The sequence below is a fragment of the Larimichthys crocea genome, chromosome XII, assembly GCF_000972845.2.
Source record: "Larimichthys crocea isolate SSNF chromosome XII, L_crocea_2.0, whole genome shotgun sequence".
NCBI lineage: Eukaryota > Metazoa > Chordata > Actinopteri > Sciaenidae > Larimichthys > Larimichthys crocea.
In genome coordinates, this window is record NC_040022.1 from 16,403,030 (window position 1) to 16,425,027 (window position 21,998).

At 42.5% G+C, this 21,998-nt stretch overlaps 1 protein-coding gene across 2 annotated transcripts in view; it reads right to left on the reverse strand.

The window, feature by feature from the left end:
• Positions 1–7,484: 7,484 nt before the first annotated feature.
• The window catches only part of LOC104929634 (ephrin type-A receptor 4-A), a 38,299-nt gene continuing 23,785 nt past the window's right edge, over positions 7,485–21,998 (reverse strand). For both annotated transcript variants that reach the window (XM_027285626.1, XM_027285627.1), the window contains 14 exons: positions 18,520–18,675; positions 17,340–17,867; positions 15,572–15,696; positions 15,268–15,427; positions 15,050–15,161; positions 14,188–14,246; positions 13,852–13,965; positions 13,570–13,755; positions 13,405–13,466; positions 13,031–13,240; positions 12,598–12,774; positions 10,125–10,312; positions 9,705–9,890; positions 7,485–8,219 (listed from right to left, as the gene is read on the reverse strand). In XM_027285626.1, coding sequence (XP_027141427.1) covers positions 8,102–8,219; positions 9,705–9,890; positions 10,125–10,312; positions 12,598–12,774; positions 13,031–13,240; positions 13,405–13,466; positions 13,570–13,755; positions 13,852–13,965; positions 14,188–14,246; positions 15,050–15,161; positions 15,268–15,427; positions 15,572–15,696; positions 17,340–17,867; positions 18,520–18,675 — 2,381 coding nt within the window. In that variant the 3' untranslated portion in view covers positions 7,485–8,101. The remainder of the gene's footprint in view (positions 8,220–9,704; positions 9,891–10,124; positions 10,313–12,597; positions 12,775–13,030; positions 13,241–13,404; positions 13,467–13,569; positions 13,756–13,851; positions 13,966–14,187; positions 14,247–15,049; positions 15,162–15,267; positions 15,428–15,571; positions 15,697–17,339; positions 17,868–18,519; positions 18,676–21,998) is intronic.

Consider the following 21,998-nt stretch of genomic DNA (forward strand, 5'->3'; position numbering starts at 1 on the left):
TCTGTGTGTATTTGTGTATGTGTGTGCTTTATGTGTAAGTCAGAGTTGTGAATGTCACTCAGGGTGACAAGTCAGCCATGTCGGCCATGATGGAATGTGTGATGGACAAGGATCAGCAGCCACCTTCCCAATTGTCCTGAAATGAAATTGTCCCTCACTCTTGGTTTCCCCCCTCTTTTTGTCCTTTCGCCTACCTCTGATCACACACACACACACACACACACACACACACCTAATCCCTTTGCTCCTTCTCCTGCCACCTCAATTCCTTCTCCCTGAAATTCAGCCAGGAGTGGTACAACTCTGTGATTAACTTAAAATGTCCAATGTATAATTTTTAGGGGGCTCTATTTACAGAATATAGGAGAAATTAAATATAATAGGTCCTCTTCAACTGAGTGCACTATGTTGAACCTCCATGTTTCTACAGTGCCCCAGAATGGCTTTAGATAGGGCCTTTTGCATTCTCCACAAGTTTTGCAGTCACCGTACTTTCTCCTTCACACTTCACTGCCTGTTTTCATCCCCAGGTTTGTCAAATAGTTGGGTCAGTTGGTTGCAATATGTAACCTCAACACTAGATGGCACTAACTCCTACACACTGCTGCTTTAAATAATATTATTTAAGGATAAATTGCTAATGATATCCTATATTGTTCTTATTATCAACAAATCCCATGGAAAGATTAGTGTACCCAAAGTGTGATATACAGGAGACTTATTCCTCTGTACCACACCTCCACTGTCGCCAGAACTATTAAAAACTCATGAATGGGCCGCACTGTTGTCACGGTTTACATGTGACTTTATCCTTATGAACATGCGCACTGTGTTTTATTTTGAGTCTCAATAACACTTACACCTTTTTGCTGCCATAAACACCCACCAGAGCGCTTGCACATGTATTAGTATGTAGCTGAAAATAGTCCCCCAACAAATGCACCATCAGCTACTGTTGGAGAAACATCTGCTGAAAACTACAGTGGCCAGCTGTTTGCCTTTTTCCCAACCAAAAATAGATACTCTTGATCCAAAAAAAAAGATTTACATCTTCATTCCATGGGATCGGGTACACACAGTATAGGAAAGTAAATTGTGATAAATGGTATGACATGTTATTGTTGTTTCCATGGAATTTATTTGCAACACAGATCTAAAATATCACCACCATGATTCTCTAAAACACTGATGCTTAGAGAGTGCCATGACGGCGTCAGACCTGCATGGCATTTGAATCCACTTGAGGATGCTCTGGTTTCCTCCTGCAGTCCAAACTCATGCATGTCAGAGGGACTGAAGACTACAATAGATAAAGAGTGTCTTTTTCATGTCAGTTTGCTTCTGTTCCTCCCTTTGCTTTCAGCCAAGTGCATGCTGGCATAGGCATCAGACACCTGTGACTTTGAATAGAAACAGTATTGTTGTGAATTTTATGAAACACACACACACACACACACACACGCACACAAGGATTAACATAAATTAGAGAAGCAGTGAATACAAACAAACAAAGACAGAGTTCTTATGTTCTCATTTTTTAATAAAAAGATTTCATGAACTTAAAGACAAATTATGGAGTATGTGTACCTGGGGTGAAGTGGGCTGTCGCAAAGCTGAGCTTTCATCTGCAGGGAACATATACAAATGTCTTTTGTTCTTTCAAAGGACAGAGGGGCGAAAGCCACAACAAACAGGGCCAGTGTGTGTGTGTGTGTGTGTGTGTGTGTGTGTGTGTGTGTGCGTGTGCACGTGAAAAGGAGAGAGAGGGGGAAAAAAAACGAGTGAGGGAGAGAGATCAAAGTGAGGGGTGTGTGTGTTTGAATCTGTGTGGGAGGTGAAGCCTCACCTACCCAGAATGCCTTGCCTCACTCCTTACAGCCCACTCAGTTTTTTTTAGGAGCATCACTTCTCTTAACAGCGAGCGTGTTATGATGCTACCTCCTTCATCAGTCATCTCGAGATATTCTCAGAGAGTCTTGAAACGGTGACTCGGTGTGACCCAGCAGCCGACCTCTGATTTGCGGTACACGAACTACATCTCCCACGCACGGTTCAACACAACGTGTATTTTAACCGCTCTGGTATTGCAATGCACAGAGCAAAGAAATATCTACAAAATATGAACAGAGTCTTGGTTGTATATCACAGCAGAAGATTACTACAGAGTTGGATCAGAGCCCATCCCCCTTTCTCCCGATCTCGCGAAGGGATCGAAGCGTCTCTTTTTAACTCGGCGTGAGAAGCGTCAAACAGATGTCTGTCTGTCCACACAGAGGCTCTCACACACAGATGAAAAGCCATGAAAGTCTCTGTGTTGCGTTGTAGGTGTCTTAAGGCAGTGTTTATCTTTGGCAGGCTGAAGAAAACAAAGCCATCGATTTCTAATCCTAATCCCCCTCTACTGCTTCTCTCCTATTGATCATCTATCCATCCTTAATGAGATGGAGGGATAGAGGAATGGAGGGCTGATGAAGGACAAAACTTTCACCCATCCCTTTTCAATCTATCTCTCTCGCTCGCGTGGGGGGCTTGACGTTCTTTATGGTGGAATGGAAAATAAATGCGGCCCGGTGATTCTGTAGAGCTTTATCAAACGGTGGAGGCCCGCAGAGTTGTGGAGGTTTGCTTTGATTTTGAAACTGGATGACATGGATGAATGCACTAAACAGTGCATACGCCGGGAGAGTGGATTGAGTTGCAGTCCAAACATCAGTAATGGAATTTCTGCCTGCGCAGTACGATGTCTCTGAGTCAGTGATATTCTCTGAGCCGTTACTCCTCTGCTCTGCTTATTCAGTATCTTAGAGTCATTCCCTCATCCACCTGATCTTAATATTACTGAAGCTGTGGAGGTAATGATTCCCTCTTGCTGGGACTAGTTAGTTATCTTTGTCTCTACTTTATCTCTACGTTTATCTATGGAGTGTACATTTCATAGCAGATGCTCCGCGGTGTGTAATCTCTGGTTCAAAAAAGCATGATGTCGTCAGTTGGTTGAAACTAACCACTGAAAGATCTATTCATACAGAAGTGATGTAAGTCATCATGTGATCTTTACGTCCAATTTAAACAGGACAGGACACCAAAATCCCCAAAGTTAAGGTTGGCTGTTGGATGGAGTGTTTGAGTCTAAAAATGCAACCAAAACAAAACAAAAAATGCTTAAAGCCGCATGATTATTATTATTTTATCTGTCAAATGACTACCTATAATAAAAAGGTGTCCCTTTTGTGAAAACTTCTATTGATGGGAGTCTGAAATAAAACATAAGTCGACTCTTACCTTTGTGTGTTTTACTTAATCTTTGCAAAGAGACAATGCAGAGTATCAAAGCAGTCTAATCACTACCTATAATAAGAAGGTGTCCCCACACTACAAAGAATAAACACCAAACTCTGCAGCTCCCCTGGGCTACATGAAGCCTTTTAGCTCCTTTCAGCTCATTGTTTTTTTTGTTTTTTCTTTTACGACCCGCAACTTGTTTCAGTTTGTTCTTACTGTTCTCGTCAATCTAGCTTCCAGCTAACACAGGCAGCTGTTTCTTTCATAAAAGTTCTGAAAAACCTCACTATACGCCACCTGCTCAGCACCAGACACACTGTAAAAAAGAAAAATGTTACCGCGATAGATACAGAACAACCTTTTTTAATATTACAGTAAAGGGATATTGGTGTTTTATTCCATATTTTAAAATGTCTGTAGATTTTATGGTGAAATGTGACAGTAAAAAAACCTAAAATATGCCATTAAATATTACAGTGTTTTAATCAACAGTCCCTAATTTAAAATTCTACTTTATTCTATATACATTTCCTTAAATAGCTGTATGAATAAACATTTTGAAATATGATATTCACGGCATTTTTTACAGTCTTTTACTGTTATGGTTTGACAGTTTTTCACTGTAAGATCTACAGACATTTCATACAGTGCAGCAGGCAGAAAAAAGTGGATATAGAGGAGCTTTTAGCAGCCAGCTCAGGAGTTGGTGGACACCAAAACAGAGCTAAAAGGGCGGTAAAATGTATCAGATCGACATAAACAACCCTAAAATGCTATGTAAATATATGATATGTAAATGTTGTGTTTACAGCTTGGAATAGAAACAAAAGAAAAAAAAACGCCACTAAAGGTTTGTTATGTACATGTGTTATGTATGTAAATAAGTCACATTTAAGTTACGTTGCTTCTGCTGAGAGCCATTGTTTTCTTATGGTGGTGTTGAATATGTTTCCTGTACATTTGAACCAAGGACTCAAATAAAAACAAAAAAATATTCAGCTATTTATTAGGAATTTAGGATTCATTGTTTCAAGGGTACCTTGGCTGCACACACTTCCTGGCACAGAGACCACTACAGCAGGCCAAATATGACATTGTCCCCAAACTCTGGAGGGTAGGGTTTAGTGAAAAAAAATATCTATCTGAACGGGTCATATTCATACGTTACCTCTAAGACTTGTTTACGTGGCTCTGGAAGAGCAGATTCATATCCTAATCTGTGTCTGGGTTACTAACCAGAACAACCTGTTCAGTAAAATAACTGGCTCATTTTATTCGAGACATGAAAGAACAGATTCATGGGCACGCACAGATTTTCATGGGAGTGGCACACGGATGCTTCATTATCTTTCTTTGTTCGGATGCTGCAATCATAGCGAGGAGGGGAAAATAAGAGGGAAACTGTCACCATGATCGTTCAAAGCAGTATTATTCTATCATGGACCTACTTGATTCCAAACCTGGACAGACAAAATATCAAAGACTGAACTAGATTGTAAGAGGAGAGGTGTGGAACACCTGCTGTTAATGTTAGACATCCTGAGACGTTACTTGTGTTGTTGCACAGACTTGTAGGATTAATGTTAATCACAGTGGTATTCACTTTGGGATCATGGATAAACAATGACTCTGAGGTGGGAGGTCCGCTAACCACACCCCACATTCCTCTGAGAGAAACACACAGACATCCTGGACTTAACCTAAGGTCAGACACAAATCACAAACAAGAACAGGCGACCCTGGCGAGCTTTTAAAATGACACCGAGTCTTGTTTTTATTAAAAAAAAGCATCGCCTCGCTTGCAGAACTTTGGAGAAAATTGGATGGTTTTGGATATATAACGCATGTCGATGCAAAAATGGCACCCTGGGGATGTTTTTCCCTAAGTGTGTGATAATGGCTGCAGCAGAAGTCATTAATAGCAGGCTAATGTGTGTCAGATGGTACCTGTCCAGCAGCAGCAGCAGCAGCAGGGGAGAGAGATCCAGGACACGAGTGACTGGCCAGCATAATGAGAGGGACATGGCCTGCCAACTTGGGCAGCTGCTTCTCTAGTGGGACTGAGCGGTGCGTATGTGTGTGTCCTTACAGTTTCCTGTGCTCTTTCTGCTTCTTTTCTCAATGTATTTCTCATGAGCAGCATCTAGAAATACAGCAACACACCCTCACACATCAGGGTTACCGTGGGAACGCCTGTGGCATTATGTTAGTCATTGAGGTGATGCCTTTAATCCTGAAACAAATCTAGACTTTGTGTTGTGTGTCTCGGGCTGTGTGTGAGTGAGCGTGCCCGTATGTAAAGCCCAATCTCACACCCGTTACATCACGGCTGGCCGCACAGCAAAGACACCCCACTGCCACTCCCACATGGAGGAGCAGGCAGGATTAGCCAGCTCTATACACGCCCTAATCTGGGGACAAAAACCCACAATCTCCCTCCCACTGAGATACGGAGACAGAAAGATTCAATTTGATCTGCCCTTCTCAATATAACAAGAGTGTCTTTTAAGGTTAAAATTACTACTGCTCACTCTACCATCAGTCAATGTGGATTCAGCCCCTAAACGCTGTCCTTTTTATCCCTATCATCGATTCCTTTTATTCAAGTTTGGGACACCAAAGGCCGTGCTATGTGGCAGTGAATGCAGATGGGGAGTGTGGAGCCGTGCCTGCACTTGGGCACACTGTGCTTTGAACTAAATGCTAAAGTCCTGATACCATGGTGACGTTCAGCAGATGTAATGTTTACGATATTTTAGTTTAGTGTGTAACATTTGCTGCTTAGCACTTCAAACAAAGAACAGCTGAGGCCGAAGAGAATATCGAACCAAAGTCAGAAAATCATCAGATGAAAGCTCTGCAGACGATGACAGTCTGTACCTACTGCACATCATGCCAGTGCGTCTCTTAGATGTTGAGCTACTTCAGTTTGGACCAAAGTGGTGGACAGACCGACATCCACAGAGCCAGGCTGCTCTGTCTCTTACCCAGCGTTATTTTTCTACAAGAACAGATGCCATTCTATCACTTTTCAAGTAGAGCTCAGCGTGTGATGCATCATCACAAAAGGCTACCTGCTAAATGTGTTGTCAGTGTCTCATTATTTGACAGAAGCTGCCTGTTTCATTGCCCCGAGCCAAGACGACTCTCCCTCTGTCTCCCTTCCTCTTGCTGTCTCTTACTCAGAGGCATCTGCCTCATTAACCACCATCAGCATTTTGTTTGCTGTGTGTGATTTGGATGTACTGGTAGTGAGGCAGGGGGTAGTATGCATGTATGTGTGTGTGTCTGTGTGTGTGTGTGTGCAGGCAGCTCTCATTAGGCTGGAAAAACATTGATATTTTTTGCCAGAATCCAGATCACATCTTCACTTCATTTATATATCAAAAGGTTCCTCCAATCAACTCCCTGGTGTGTGTGTGTGTGTGTGTGTGTGTGTGTGTGTGTGTGTGTGTGTGTGTGTATATGTGTGTGTGGTAGTGTAGTGGGAGACAGATGTTTGCTGATTCGACAAGTTTGCACTGCAAACTCAGCCCAATTTAACCGACAAAAAACATGATGCCACACAGACGCTCATGGTGACAGCCCACTCTTAATTTTCTCTCCTTTTAATTCAAACTCTCAGTTTTTCTCCACTTTTCTTTTGTCTTCTTCTCTCTCTCTCTCTCTCTCTCTCTCTCTCTCTCTCTCTGTCCTTTTCACACACACAGACACAGCACTGTGTGTGTGATTACACTGGAAGCATTTCAACCGGGTGTTCTTCTGGAGTTATTTTCCTTGTCACAGGCACCTCTGACTAAGTCTCAGCTTTCACAGAGGACACTCTCTTCTTCTGCCAAGCTCAGGAATGATGAACATAAAGCACTTAAGCTTTCATTGGATACTACATTACAATATATACTGTACAGTAAATACATTACAATACACAAGTTCCGCTTAAACAAGATTAAAACCAACATAAATCGGTTTTGGGATTTATTGCAATGCAATATGGCAATCATTACAATATTTCCTCAGTGTTTCTATTTTACAATGTACAAACTAGATAAAAAAAGAGCATAAATAAAAAAAAAATGCTTCATGTAGCTAATTCTCAGCATCAAACAAGAGACATATACAAGTGACACAGATGGATGACATTCTAATCTAAATGTCTAATCGACAGAAACAATAATTCATACAGTTTTGAAAAAAAAAAGAAATTAAAAACACGAGCAAATCATACAGTTTGTTAGTATGATCTTCCAGTATGAAACAGGTAAGTAATGATACATTCTGTCCGGCTCCTCTTACTCTCTTTCTCTCAGGTAACTTTGCATATTCTGAATACTCAAAGATAGCTGACGTCTTGACAAGCAGGGTTCCATGTTGCGTGTGCGTTCCAGCACACAACACACGCACGCAAACATATGAGCAAACGCAAAACATATTTTATTCAAGTCAAGCCCAAAGCAGCGGGAAAAAAAAAAGTTGGAAGCCATTCTGCTTATGCACAGCCTTACATATCAGCCTTCACAAAACAGATCATAAAATAATGAAAAATAGAACTGGATAAGAGGACGAGGCTTCAGTCTGAGCTCGCAGTAGCAGCTTAATGCCACGTCCAGATCATGTTTTTTTTGTTGTTTTTGTTTAGAAAACTCCACAAGGATGGAAGTTCACAAAAGTGCTGCTTTCTGTCTCTTCTCTTTTCACACCATACTTTTTAACTTTACTCCACTCTCCTTGTATTTCCACTGGTGAAAAGTCCCTCTAAAGTGCATGGATGAGGTAAATGAAAAAATTCTTCTCCAAAACAGGTTTGTATCCGTTCTCCGGCTCAGACTGGAACCATCGTGTGTTGCATGTGCTGCATTTGAGACAACATTTCTTGCTGCACACTAGCAATTAGTATGTCCTGGTGTGACGGTGTGATTATTCCAAGTCTGTCCATCTCCCTGTGGGTGCAGAGACAAAAAAAATATATGTTCAAACACACAAATCTACAACATTAGATATTCACAGGATAAAAACTGGGCTGGATTTTTTTTTTTTTTTATCATCACCAATTTCCAGAAAATTGGCACTTGTTCCCTCAGAACACACACCTATTTGAGATTCAGTGTCTCCTCAGAGACATGTGAATGACTGTTTAGCCACCAACCCGATAATTAATAGACAAATGTCTACCAATTGAGCTATAACCATCATTATCAAGCTGTCTGTGTCGCCAAAGCCTGATCTAGTTTGTGCCTTCATTGTCAGTCAGAACTATTACTAAACACATAAAAGAGAAACCACACCCCAGAACCTGTTTGGTGACATGAAAATGCAGTTACAGTAATTTAACATTAAATTTTAAGCACCACATATAGTTAAGTGATATGTCACTCACACACTGGAGCGATCATTGTGTGCTTTTAATATATTTTGGATGATAGCACAGAGGAACAAGCTACATCAAAGAAAACCATTTAGCTGGATAAACTCAGTGTTGGTTTTGGGGTCTTCAGGGGAATTTGTACAAAGGAATTAAAAAGATGAAACAACTCTAGAGTTATCCTTTAATTAAAGGAGCATTTCACTGTTTGACAAAATAGAAACCAGCTCGCATTACTCACTAAATGGCAAACCAACATGTTTGTGTAATTACATGCTACAAGTGCTGTAAGGCATCTTCTGTCATCTTGACAAAGTGTAAAAGTTCCAGTGTGCTTTTTACCTCCGCCATTGGAGGTTTTGTTTTCGGTATTGTTTGTTTGTCTGTCAGCCGGATTACGGTAAAAACTATTGGCCAGATTTTCCTGAAACTTGGCGGAAGGGTGTAGCATTAGCAAAGGAGGAACCCATTAAAGTTTGGAATGGATACAGACTTACACAGTGTTTGCACTGGTGGACTTGGCTTGGCAAGTCTGTAACTTGGCATATTAGATAAGACTATTGACTTGACTACTGGTCTTGGGAGAGATCTGCCTTCTCTGACTGACTGGATCATTGAACAGTGTCTAAAACCTCCTCCCTCCACACGCAGTGGTTACTCAGGTATACAGAGGTAAGAACAGATGTAGAAGTTGTCTTCTGGGCTTTGTTTTTAATTTATATGAACTACTTTGTTTAAGAATACTGAACCCTTAAAGGTCCAGTGTGTAGGATGCACCTACGTGGTGGTAAAGTTGCAACCAAATGAATACTCTCCCACGCCTCACTGTCTCATTCTAAGCATGTCTGTTCTGGGCTTCGATTCTTATATTCAGGTGATTATATACTAATGGAAACAAACTAATGAATATTATAAAAAAAAGTGGTTATAATATAAAAGAGAGTTAATCTATGTGATTGTTGAGTAAATGCTAAGATGTAACTGTTTGTGCAGCTCATGTTTTTGCACTGTGATCTGTGAACGACTCTCACTTCCACCCATTTTCACATGAAGGTGCGCTTACTGGTGTGTGAGAGCCAGGAGCCTGTCAAGGCTGGTGTATCCTGCTGCTGCCAGGGTGTCTCTGTACCTCTCCAAGCCGACGGACTGCAGCCACACACACATCGACCACTCTGGCACGCACACCTCCGGTACGACTGATACACACACCTCTGAACCCACCCCTGACTCCAGCATGGCGGCTGTGGGTCTTTAAAAACATAAGAGCAAGCGAGGTTGGTGGTGGCAAGATACTAAAATAGGAGCGTGAAATCATAATTGAAGGAGCATTGTGCATGGAAGTCTAATAATCTGGGTGTAAGAATGTAGGAGTGGGTGTGAGTACAGTAGGAATGCATGTGTCTGGCCAATAAACAGCTATGTATTCATGTCTATGCATTTGTCTATGATAATTTATGCTTGTATATACATGTACAGTATGTACCTGTCCCCTGCTGTGCGGCGCAGAGTCCCAGGGTTACGGATGAGTTTATCCAGCATGTTAAGTATCTGGCTGAAGGTGGGTCTCTCTGCTCGCTCTCTCTCCCAGCAATCCAGCATTAACTGGTGCAGCACCACTGGACAGTCCATTGGAGCAGGCAGGCGGTAACCCTCTTCGATCGCTTTGATCACCTGAAGGTTAGACGTATACGTTTAGATATGCAGGTTCATGTTTTTCAAGGTTCAGAAACAGGCATCCTGTCCCAATCATAAACGTATACTAATATTACACTAGTACACTTATTGTCACAGCACATTTTGTCTGCAGTTAGAATAAAATAAATCAAAGCACAATACAGTTTTGTACATGAAATGATGAAATACGTGCGGCAACAGACATCAATCACGCTGCCACTTTGAAGCACGACTGCCAATTAAATTTCACAAAAAGAAGCAAAACCTTTTGCCGAAGATTTATTACTTTTTTGTTGTCCTTCCAAGAGCTTTCCAGAGCGGTCTCAACACCATCTGCATTTTATTTACATTTTTTTCTTTTTTTCTTTTTTTTTTTTCAGCTGTGAGCAGCTGTATATTATGCAGCGGGACAATACTGTTCATCAGGAAAGACTGACACGCACCCCTCATGCTCGCAGCTCAGACACAACTGTGCCTTCAGAGCCTGAGTCCTCTCAGAAAGAATATTATAGCGCAACATGAAAAAAAGTTAATGTCCTTCTCCTATTTGGGAGGAAATCATGCACTAAGTTTATACAGTTCCCATAAACAAGTCTAAAATTGAAAATAAAATCAGTTACTTAGCTGTTGCCTAGCCCATTTTTAGCCTATATTTGTTTAGATTTGTTGGCAAATGAAAGGTATGCTGACTATAAGCAGTTCAGGTTTGTATCGTACCAACACAACCATCAGTGAGTATATTTGAACATTCATTTATGGATGTTTATTCACAATGGTTATGACTCAGTGAGTGCTGAAGGTTTTTAAATATCTTAATTGCCTCGGTGTCACAGCCTCTGCTGCAGCTCAAAGTGTTCCACAAATCTTGCACAAAAACTTCTAATATGAAAATACTAAATAATCAAAACCTGCCTTAGTATCTACGTAGTGTGGAGTTGGGTCACAGCTCAGGAGTTATACTAAAAAAGCTGGTTTAAAGATGCTTAAATTGTATTTGCCTGTGAGACGAGTCTTTGCCACAAAACAAATAAGCTAAAAAACAAGAAGAGCAGCTCAGCGTGTACTAATTTGCTCTGAAAAAAAAAAAGAATGTAAATAAGATGAGGTGTCTGGAGAATGGCTCATCAGGAACATTTTCTTAGTCTACATCAGTGCTTCTGCAGATGAAATCAATCATGTTTGAAAATTTCCATATGCCAGAATGGCTCTTTGACCTACTCAGACTTAACAAGCTTTAATAGCAAAGTGATTGCAAATTTGCTCTGAAATAAGGTTTCTGTCTCAGATCTCGAAAACTGTTCAGAACAACTAAAACACCTAAATTCAAACAGTGCGTGCTTGGCAGAGGGATGCAACTAAGCTGCAATTTTTATTCATTTTTGATGAAGTCTAAATATTTATCTTCAATAAAAATGTGACTGATGAACAAAACCTAGACTTGTTGTCCTACAACTTTTGATATAACAGTGCAGAGGTCAAAGACACTCAATCAGAATTCAGTACGGTTTATCCCCTTTTAAAAGGTCATATAGAAAGTGATGCCTTTTATGTTTATCCTTCATTTATATATTTAAATGGGGTTCACTGAAGTCACTCCACAGGAGTAAAACTTTAATGTGAATTTAATTTGCTCACCGCACACATTATAATTAAGAAAAACTGTGGCTCGTGGTAATGTTCGTGATTAACAGTTGTTTAGACAGAAAACTTGACACGAAGCTTGAGCGTTAATATTTTTGGCCATCTTGCCATTCGCTTACGATAACATTTGACTCACTAACTTCATTACGAGGATCTGATAGACATTGTTTCACAACATGGGGGCGACCACAGACAGCTTATAAGCAAACCCTCACTTTGAGTATATTATACAAAACACTACTTTGGAAATGAAAATGAAGGAGAATCTTCAAGTTATTACTTAAACTGTAAACATTCATTAGATCTTAAAGAGCAACTTCCTAATTCAACTTTGACCGACCACACCTACAAAACACACAGTTTTACAAAGCAACTGAAAATATTTTGGATGAAGTCACTCTTGTTTTCACTTCCAAACAATAGTTTAAGATAAAATGGTTTGAGGAGGTTGGAGGTTTGTCTAAATGAGCCTGTGAAGTTTAAGACTTGTGTTGCCCGTCAGTGTTAAAGTAATCCATATTCTGGATCTAAATAATTCATTCCTTGTATTTGACATTTACCTTTAAATATGCAAAGGGTATAAGTAATGAGTTTTTGTCTTTGAGGCAACTCATAGGTTAGACGATATAAAAATGACTCACATCCTGGTTGTTCATGTCCCAGTAGGGTCTCTCTCCATATGAGACCACCTCCCACATGACGATACCGTAACTCCATACGTCGCTGGCCGTCGTAAACTTCCTGTAGGCTATGGCCTCTGGGGCTGTCCATCTGATGGGGATCTTCCCTCCAGGGGACAGATAAGTCCCAGTGGCCTCCTAAGATGTAAAACAGTCACATTGGGTCAGTGAAACTGTTTAGTTTAGAAGAAGATTTATTCTTTGATTGACGTCTTTAATACATTTTCAACAATGAAATTTTCAAAGGCAGCTTTACACAGAAAAAAACAAACAGGCTGTGAATGTTAAACTGTAAAGTGGTGAACAAAAATGAATTCAGAATCAGAAGACAAACAATCAGCAGACTGTTTATGTGTATACATCTATATATCTATCGCATCTGTGGGTGTCTTACCCTCGTAGTGTAGGCAGCCTCCGGGTCGTCCTCCAGAACCCGACTCAGGCCAAAGTCGGACACCTTACACACCAGGTTGCTGTTGACCAGGATGTTTCGAGCTGCCAGGTCTCGGTGAACGTAGCTCATGTCTGACAGGTACTTCATACCCGAGGCGATGCCACGCAGCATGCCAACCAGCTGGATCACTGTGAACTGGCCATCATGTTTCTGGAACACAGAGAGACAGAAGAGTGGGTTAATGTGGACACACATGAATAGATGATTAGTCATGAATGGAAGCATTTTTTCTGTGATTTGGCACACTTTCAGTCACTGGAAGAATTCTGAAGAATGTTTTTCTCAGAACAAATAAGATAATAAGATGCATGTACCCGAAGAAAAGCATCCAGGGATCCATTTTCCATGTATTCAGTGATGATCATCAATGGCTTACCTAAACAGGTAGAAATATAATTTATTATATATTATATTAATATATTATAACACACACAAATACTACTACTACTAAGAGTTTGTAGATTCTGTAAACAACTTACATCTTGTGACGACACCCTCGAGCCTGATAATGTTCGGATGGTCGAACTGTCCCATGATGGAGGCCTCAGACAGGAAGTCCCGCCTCTGTTTGTCAGAGTATCCTGCCTTCAGACTCTTGATGGCCACGTAGATCTCTCTCTTTCCATGCAGGCGCAGCCGACCGCTGCACACCTCCCCGAACTCTCCTACACACACAGATAAATCAGCGGTGTCAGCGCCAAGTAAGCATGGGTGTGTGTGTGTGTGTGTGGGTTAGTGTATGTGGGTAATGCAAGACTCACCCATGCCAATAACCCTCTCAATGTGAATACTGCTAACATCAATCTCCTTGGCAAACTCGTGGATGGCCTGATCGGGGTCTTCGTAGGTGAACGGGTCCACGTAGATTTTGACTCCTGTCACGGAGGAGAGGCGGTGAGCGGACAGGAAACGAGGGAGGAGAAGACGCGTGAGAAATACTTGTTGTATAACAGCTGCATATGTTATGTAAATGTCTTTGGCAGTATGTGTATAAGATGTGTGCAGGTGGATTGGAGAGAAGAGAAGAAAACAGAACATCCATCTGTTTGTCGTTTTCTGTGTGTGTGTGTGTGTGTGTGTGTGTGTGTGTGTAGTACCTGGGTTAAGATGTTTCTCCTCCTCTGAGTCCTGCTTTGTTTTACTGTACTTGCTTCTCCTAATGGCACAAAAGAAATGATAGACATTTAACGCACAGACATAATAATGACATGTGTCAGAGCTTTTCATTCCTCGTGTTTTTGTTGCGATATTTTTTCACACTTAGGAGAACTAACAAAGGAACATATGTGTCACATTGTTTTTAACTTTACTTTCACTGTTTTTTTTTTCCTTCCGAGCGGCGCTGTGCATTCATTGGGGATTTTTCAGGATTTGCCGCAATAGAAAGTGATGACAATGAGAACAGAGAGAGCAACGGGCTGCAGGAAAAGACACGGAGCGAGCAGATGAAAGCGTTTACGGGAGAGAGAGGGAGGGAGGGAGGGGCGATGCCTCAGGTAGAGAAAGATAAAAGGTGTTTTCCATTAAACAAAGAAACTGTCAAAAACACCTTTGTGAGTGAGCAGCTGTGTGTGCGTGTGTGTGTTCTTGTGGGCACTTGTGCGCGCTTGCGCGAATGTGTGTGAGTGTGCACGCCGGCGGAAGCTGACACACAAGCTGTGCTGCTGAAGAGACAGTAATGACAAGTCAGGGACAAAGGGATTATCACTGTCTCCACTCTAATCCCCTTTAAAAGCTCCAGGTAACACACACACACAATATTTGGCCACACAATAGCAGGGGAGTTGTGTGTGTTGTTTGTGTGGATTGGGGTGGTTTAAACACAGTAGTTAAGGTAGAGGCAGTACATATTCTGATGTCAGTGATGTACTGATGGGAAACAAACCTATAGGTGTCCATGCCTGCCTGTATGGATGCATATATATGTTTGTATAATTGTATGTGTGGGTGTGTGTTTACCTGCGGCTAATGATGAAGACAGCTGCAGATATCAGCAGTAAAACTCCAACCCCGCTGACAGACAGCAGCAGGAATGCTGAGTTTACTCCTTCTCCAATCAGAGGGAAGGGATCTAAAAGGGAAGGACATAAAAGTCAGCAACCACAAAGTTTTAATCTGCGTCAAAACAAACTTTAATACAGCCTCTAAAACCGTTGAACACATCGGCGTCCCGATACCTGAATTGGTGGAGAATTCAAACGGGGCGCTGAACTCTCCGTATCCAGCCGCCGTGCGAGCACGCACATGAAACACGTACACAGTGAGAGGGTTGAGACCCGTGACATCGACACTCCGAGAGAAGGTCCTCATTATGCGGTAAGACCTCTCCTTCTGATCCTGATTAGACGGGACAAAAACACAGGGCTTTTTTATGTGCCTGACTGCAAATCCATCACCGCCATCAGTAAAATACAAACAGCGTGCCAGCGTATTGACATTCGAGACAGAAGCCTGAGCTGCATTAACCTGTGGGCGCCTCACCTTTTCATAGAACTTGACCTCGTATTCCAGGATGACCCCGTTGGGTCGATCTGGCTGTTGCCACGCCAATGACAGACTGTGCCTGGTGACATCGGTGGCTTGGATGGACGACACTGGAGAGGGAGCTGAGAGGGAAACAGTGAGAATAGTTTCACTTTGGAGTCACTGTATATTCTGTGATGCTGCTAATAAGATAGCATCTGTAATAGCGGTGTCTGTTTGTCAACAATCCCATTGACCCAGTGCACCTGAGAACTGACCCAAATCTCATTCCTCCCTATTCCACAGAGACACACCTCATTCTCCTCTCCCTCTCTCCTCTTACATTGCCTCATTTTCCTCCCCTTATAGTGTTTGTCCTCCTTTTGTGGCTGTTCATATGATATCGGGCCATATGGCGGTGCAGGCTGGACTTGACACATCCCAGACAGCTCTCATGCTGTGCACACACTAAGCTAAGTTATTTCCCCGGGGCACCTGGAACTAAGCAGGTGTGCCGTTTTCTAAATGCCACTGTATAAGACTAAAGAAGCAATGATGGCTGGGATGTAACAACGTGCAAAAAAACGCTAAAAAGAAAAAAAAAACAATGAATGGACTGCATGTGTGAGGAGCGCCACACACTAACTAACACCTTTGCAGCTAAAATGAAACACGCCATAAAATCCGGGTGATTTTTCAAACACTTATGTGGTCAAGAGCCGAAGGAAAATCCCACCCTTAGACACACTCGCACTGTTATGTGTCAACAACTTTGCTATGTAGTGTTGTAATTTACTACGCCGAATCTACTTCCGACCGGCTCTGTCTGTTTGTATTTAAGTCAGTGATTTACATTTTCCCAGAATGCTTTCTGACATCCTCTTGAGAACGCCCCTATAATTAATTCAGCTGTTGTTAGGTGTAGGAGGACAGAGTAATAACTATGGCAACTATGACAGTGATAGTAAGTAGTTAAAGGAAAGCAAGAAATTGCCTTGTAGCTGTGTTTTCAATGTGTTAATGCTTTTGTTAGTGACGGTGATGGATGTGTTACATAATCGATCAACATCAGTTTTCTTCTAGTAAACTCTGTTGAGTTACGCAAGAGATAAGAGACATTTGAAGGGCTTTTACAACATACAGTCTTGTTATACCTTATGTTGTTATAATGTGTTAATTCTCAGAAAGTTGGGCTATGCACTCTTCAAATCTAATTTATTACATGTTTCTTCATGAAATATTTAAAGATCCTCTGGACTGAACACACAGATCACGCGCATTTTCAGAAAATATTCTTAAAGGTCCAGTGTGTGACATTCAATGGTATCTACTAACATAAATAGAATATCATATTCATGACTATGTTTTCATTAGTGTATAATCACCTGTAAATAAGAATTATGTTTATGCTACCTTAAAATGAGCCTTTCATATCTACAGATACATTTCCTTAATCATTTTAAATGTACACATCACCAGTAGTGTTTTCAGCACTGGAGGGTTCAGGGCGGATGCTAGCTTCAGCATGTAAGTACGCAGAGCGAGCACACAGAGCTTGTTCATAGCATGCTTCCACAGTTTTGAACATGACTCGAGGGGCCTTGCTTCCCTGTGGGCTCACGTGAGCGTGAGCAGCAGTTTGCATTATGCTGACCCACTTACTGGTGACATCTATAAGCAGATTTTGTGTTGCTGCAATATTCAACAATCTGACAAACACATTAATCACGCTCTTCTCACCGGCTTGGTTGGAATCTGACAAACACATTAATCACGCTCTTCTCACCGGCTTGGTTGGTGGTGACCGTGACAGACACACTCTGGGTTGCCCCTGCACCGCTGGCCTGGGAGACCCCGTTGCGCGCGTGGACGATGAAGGTGTAGTGCGTGTGGGCTCTGAGCTCGCTCACCACCACCCTGGTGGTCTTCAGGCCTGTTTGGCCAGGAGAGAAGAGCACATCGGAGCCACAGGGCAGGCAGAGCTCAGAGCCTGAACCTGAGCCAAGTCTAAGGTAGTCTCCAGGTACTGGTCTACTCTGGAAGACACCTCTCCCTGACTGGACTTCAGATCCCACAATCCCCTGGTCTGACTGCATCCCCAGGCCGTTGTGCTGAGCCTCAGGCTGGGAGATGCTGCGATTCCTTGGGGGGGCTTTACCGCCACTCTGACTGTGGCTTCCTGTTTGACAGATAAGACACTCCAGGCTGTAGCTGGTGTCACTTCGACCTCCAAGCCGGCGAGGGGGGGCCCACTCCAAGACCACCGAGGTCTCATTCACCACAGAGATGAGCTGCTGTGGCGCTGACGGCGGCTCTGGAGAAAAAACACGGATAACCAGCTTACATTATATAGTATACAGCACATAAAGGAAGTGGAATTATACAGGATGTATAGTGGGGCTGCTGTGAGCTGTTGGCTGAAATGTAGACATCTGGCATCAGACTGAAAACCATACTGTTCAGAGATGTTTTTGATGGGCTGCATGTTTTCCTCTGTGGTATTTCTGTGTGTGTGTGAGAGAGAGACAAGGGTGTGCGTGTATGTGTGTGTTTTCATTTTTCCCAGGCCAAGGAAACCATGTGCCGTATATAGGCATAATTAAGTTTATGACACACAGACCAAGGTCTCCAAGTCTGTCACACAGGACCTACTCACTTAGAGTAGAGAGGGAGTGAGAGAGAGAGACAGAGCAAGAAAGAGAGATGGAGAGAGAGAGCATTTATTCACTTCTCAATGTCTTTAGTTATCACTTCCAGACAGGATGTAGATGGTGGCTTAGTCATAAGTAATGGGATCATGAAACAGGGGTGGCATTCAGACAAGTTTGTGTCTCCCTCTGTTTGGTAGAGATAGAGAAGTTTGGAGACAATGACCGTGTTTCTTGCCTTTATTTGCAAGCAATGCACACACATACTGTCTGTTTTTTCACTTATGTATTGTTTTACCAGTATGTGTGTGTTCTTACGTGTGCAGGACATGGATGGAGGGTCACTGTCAGCGCGGTAGTATCCGGAGTGGCAGTCGCACACAGTCGCCCCGTCTCTGAGCGAGTGGCTATGTGGAGGACACTTGGAGCATCCGGCATCTGAAGACTTGGCCTTGTAAAAACCAGCCGAGCAGGCTGAGGAGACAGGACAGAGACGGAGATTTAAAACTCTGCTTTAACAACAATAACATGTACACGTGTCACACTGACACAAGCTATATGCAAGATACTAAAAAGCAATTCTAAAATTTCATGCTCAACTATCATGTGCAACATGGACAAACATATACTGTATGTTCAATTAATTGACAGCAAATAATAAGAAGAAACCATTTAGGTAATTGGTTTATTGTTTGAATGACAGTATCATAGAGTATTTTCAGATTTTCTTTGTTCAATTTAAATGATTGACGATGCTGCAGCTGCTACAGGTACAGACAATAATCATGATTATTAAAAAATTAAATAAATAATTTGCTGCAGCCCTAATGTGCGCAATCACACATGTTGCAGAATGATAAAACTGGTTTCAAGATATTGGCTTATCAGATATTTTATGGCAACACAAACAATGTTGTTAGTCAGTTTATGGGAGTTAAAGTCCGCTCCGATGTGGGAGGCAAGCATTGAAGTCAGCACTGACCTCAGGCCAGCTGACCCCCTGACCCTTGATACAGTCTTTGTTGTCTTCCGTATTGACAGCCCAGACAACAAGTTAATGAACACGTGGACTGCATTTCAATCTGAAGATAAACAACTGTGAGGAAAAATCTAGAGCGAGAAATAGATATAGCGTGAAGGGGAGGGGCACTATGACTTCTTTTATCTTTGATTTTGATGAGCAGAGAAAAGAAACACCTAAAAGAACACTTAGTGATGAGCTCCCACTCGCACACACAGAAACCAGAAACACTCGAGCTGAACACATCAAAACTACCACAGTGCAGGCAGCCCACACAAATATAATTGACATTTAAATATATGAAAGAGGAGAAACAGAGAAAGGGAGAGGGTGAGGGAGAGACAGAGGAGGAGTGGAGGGAGAGAAATCGTCTCTCTGTATACCAAGGAATTCATGCATTGACAGAGCAACAATACAATAAATGAGTGCATAATTATACTGCTTGACATCCACTGGTGAAGCAAAAGAGATGGCAAAGCGTGGCTGCTTGGAGCCATTTTTCTCTCTCTTTAATTTCAGGAGGAAATCCTTCATTTGTTTCTAGTGCAATCATATTTTCAACACCTTCTTTTTCATCATCACACCCTATTCATTCTCCTTCCTCAATCCCACCATCTTTCCCGGTTCTATCCTTTTTTTTTTCTCCAACTCTTTCACATTTCCAAGGGAGATGAAGACATCCCAGTGGGAGTGGATAGGAATGTGGGAATGATGTGTGTGTGTGTGTGTGTGTGTTTGAGTGTGTCAGGGTGCTTTATGACACTCTCATCAGTAGATGAGAGAGAGGAAGTCTCCTCTGTAATCTACTCACACCGACCATCCTGCCCCATCTGCATGAGCCTCCATAGATTTGCTCTTTCACACAGTCATTTGCCCTCCCTTTCACATTTTTCACAACCTCCCTCATTCGCTCCCTGCGAACTTCCTCCTCGACCTCTACTTATCTGCCTTTGTGTCACTGATAACTCTCTCACTCTTGCTGTATCACTCTATATCCCTCTTTTCTCCGAGTGTCAAACTGCCAGAGAGCTTTGAAGCCGACTAGTGGCATTTATGGCTCCATATCGATACCAATTCAAATTAAACGGCACACAAACACAGCAGAGAGCATTGGAAACCAGTAAATCCATAAACACATATACAGCTGATAAGGTCGGCTTTCATCTGATGAATGAGTGATCATAATACGTCAGCTGATTATTACGAAATGCAAGATAAAATACAGTATTATCGTTCTTCTGCTTGTTGGGCACATTCTCTTGTTTTAATCATCAACGTGGCTCTGTAAGCCATGGATGGGAAAGAGAGGGAATTAAACGGAGGACGATAGAGAGAAGTATTTGACCTGCTAACGACTTAAGGGACTGAACAAGGCTCTGCCAGGGGGTAGCACAGTCCCTTTGTCCCACCCAATCCTCTATCCTTAAGAATCCAACATAGAGAACAGAATGAAGGAGGAAAGAAAGGAGCAAGTATTTGAAGCTATAAACTTCCTTCAGCGCCCTCTCATGTCTCTATTCTCTCTGTTGTTTGTAGCCTTTTGTGTGTTTTTAACGCCGCTTTCGTCAAGGGGGGGGGGGCTCTGCTGACCTGGAATAAGAGCTCATGAGGGTGTCATTAACCCGACATTAACCCTACGCTACAGAGGCCCGTGCGGAGCCTGAGATCGGCCAGTAAACTGTGAGGAGATAGAAACATACACATGATGATGAGACAAGGTAAAAGCTCGTTCAAATGTGTCTGCGCGTGAGCATTTTCACAGCAAAGAGAGTAGCCTGTAATCAGCTGTTTGTCTGTCTTGAGACAAGGCCAGAAAGTGACAGAGAGTGGATGAGGATGAGGACAGTTGAGGACTGGAAGAGACGGCGAGAGAAAAAAGCCAGAGGAGGAGCGAGAGATAAAAGTGGTAAAGAGCAGAAAAAAAGAGAGCGAACGAAGGGGAGGGAGAAGAAGCGGAGGGGAAGGTGCCCTTTGATTACTATCAGCATTGTCGGCATTTGCATATGCATTCTTCTGCTACCTAAAATGCAAATGCAGCTCACTGCGAATCCAACTAAGAGCCTTGTCGGCACACTGTATGTGTGTGTGTGTGTGTGTGTGTGTGTTTCTGTGTGTTTGTGTATTCTCCTTGACCCCGTGTTATCTGTCATCATCCCTTGTTCCTTCCCAGCAGAGGGGTGTGGATGGAGGAAGTACCCCCGACCGTTCCAGTCTGACACCTGTCTCTGTGATGGATGGAGGGAGGGAGGCACGGATTGACGGATGGATAGACGGATTGATAGACTGTCACACGAGGAGGCGGGACACTATTAATCACAGGGGTCATGCACTGTTAATTAAAACCCACAGAAATGCTGGAGATAAGACGTGATGCTTATCTTCCTTCTACTGTATGTCTTCATTGAGAGGACAGCTGGACTCGTATTCCTAGAGAGCTTGGTATCAAACTCATCTCGTATCTTACATGGGCACGAGTGTCTCATGTCAGTTTGCATTTGAAGCCTTTAGGAATGTGCCCAATGGAAGCTGCAGCTTTAAGTTTGTCTAAATTGAAATGCTCACACAGTATTGGTGGTTTGAAGAGAAATGTGTGTGGATTTGTGTGTGTGTGTGAGCTTGCCCGAACATTAGCATGTGAAAGGGGCACTACAACAATAACCCTCCTCCCCATCACACTAAGATCACCCCCTGCCACCAGCAGCAGCAACCCCCACCCCTGACCGTGGATCAGGGAGAAGAGCTGGGGAAGAGAAAGGAGGGATAATGAGAGCAAGAC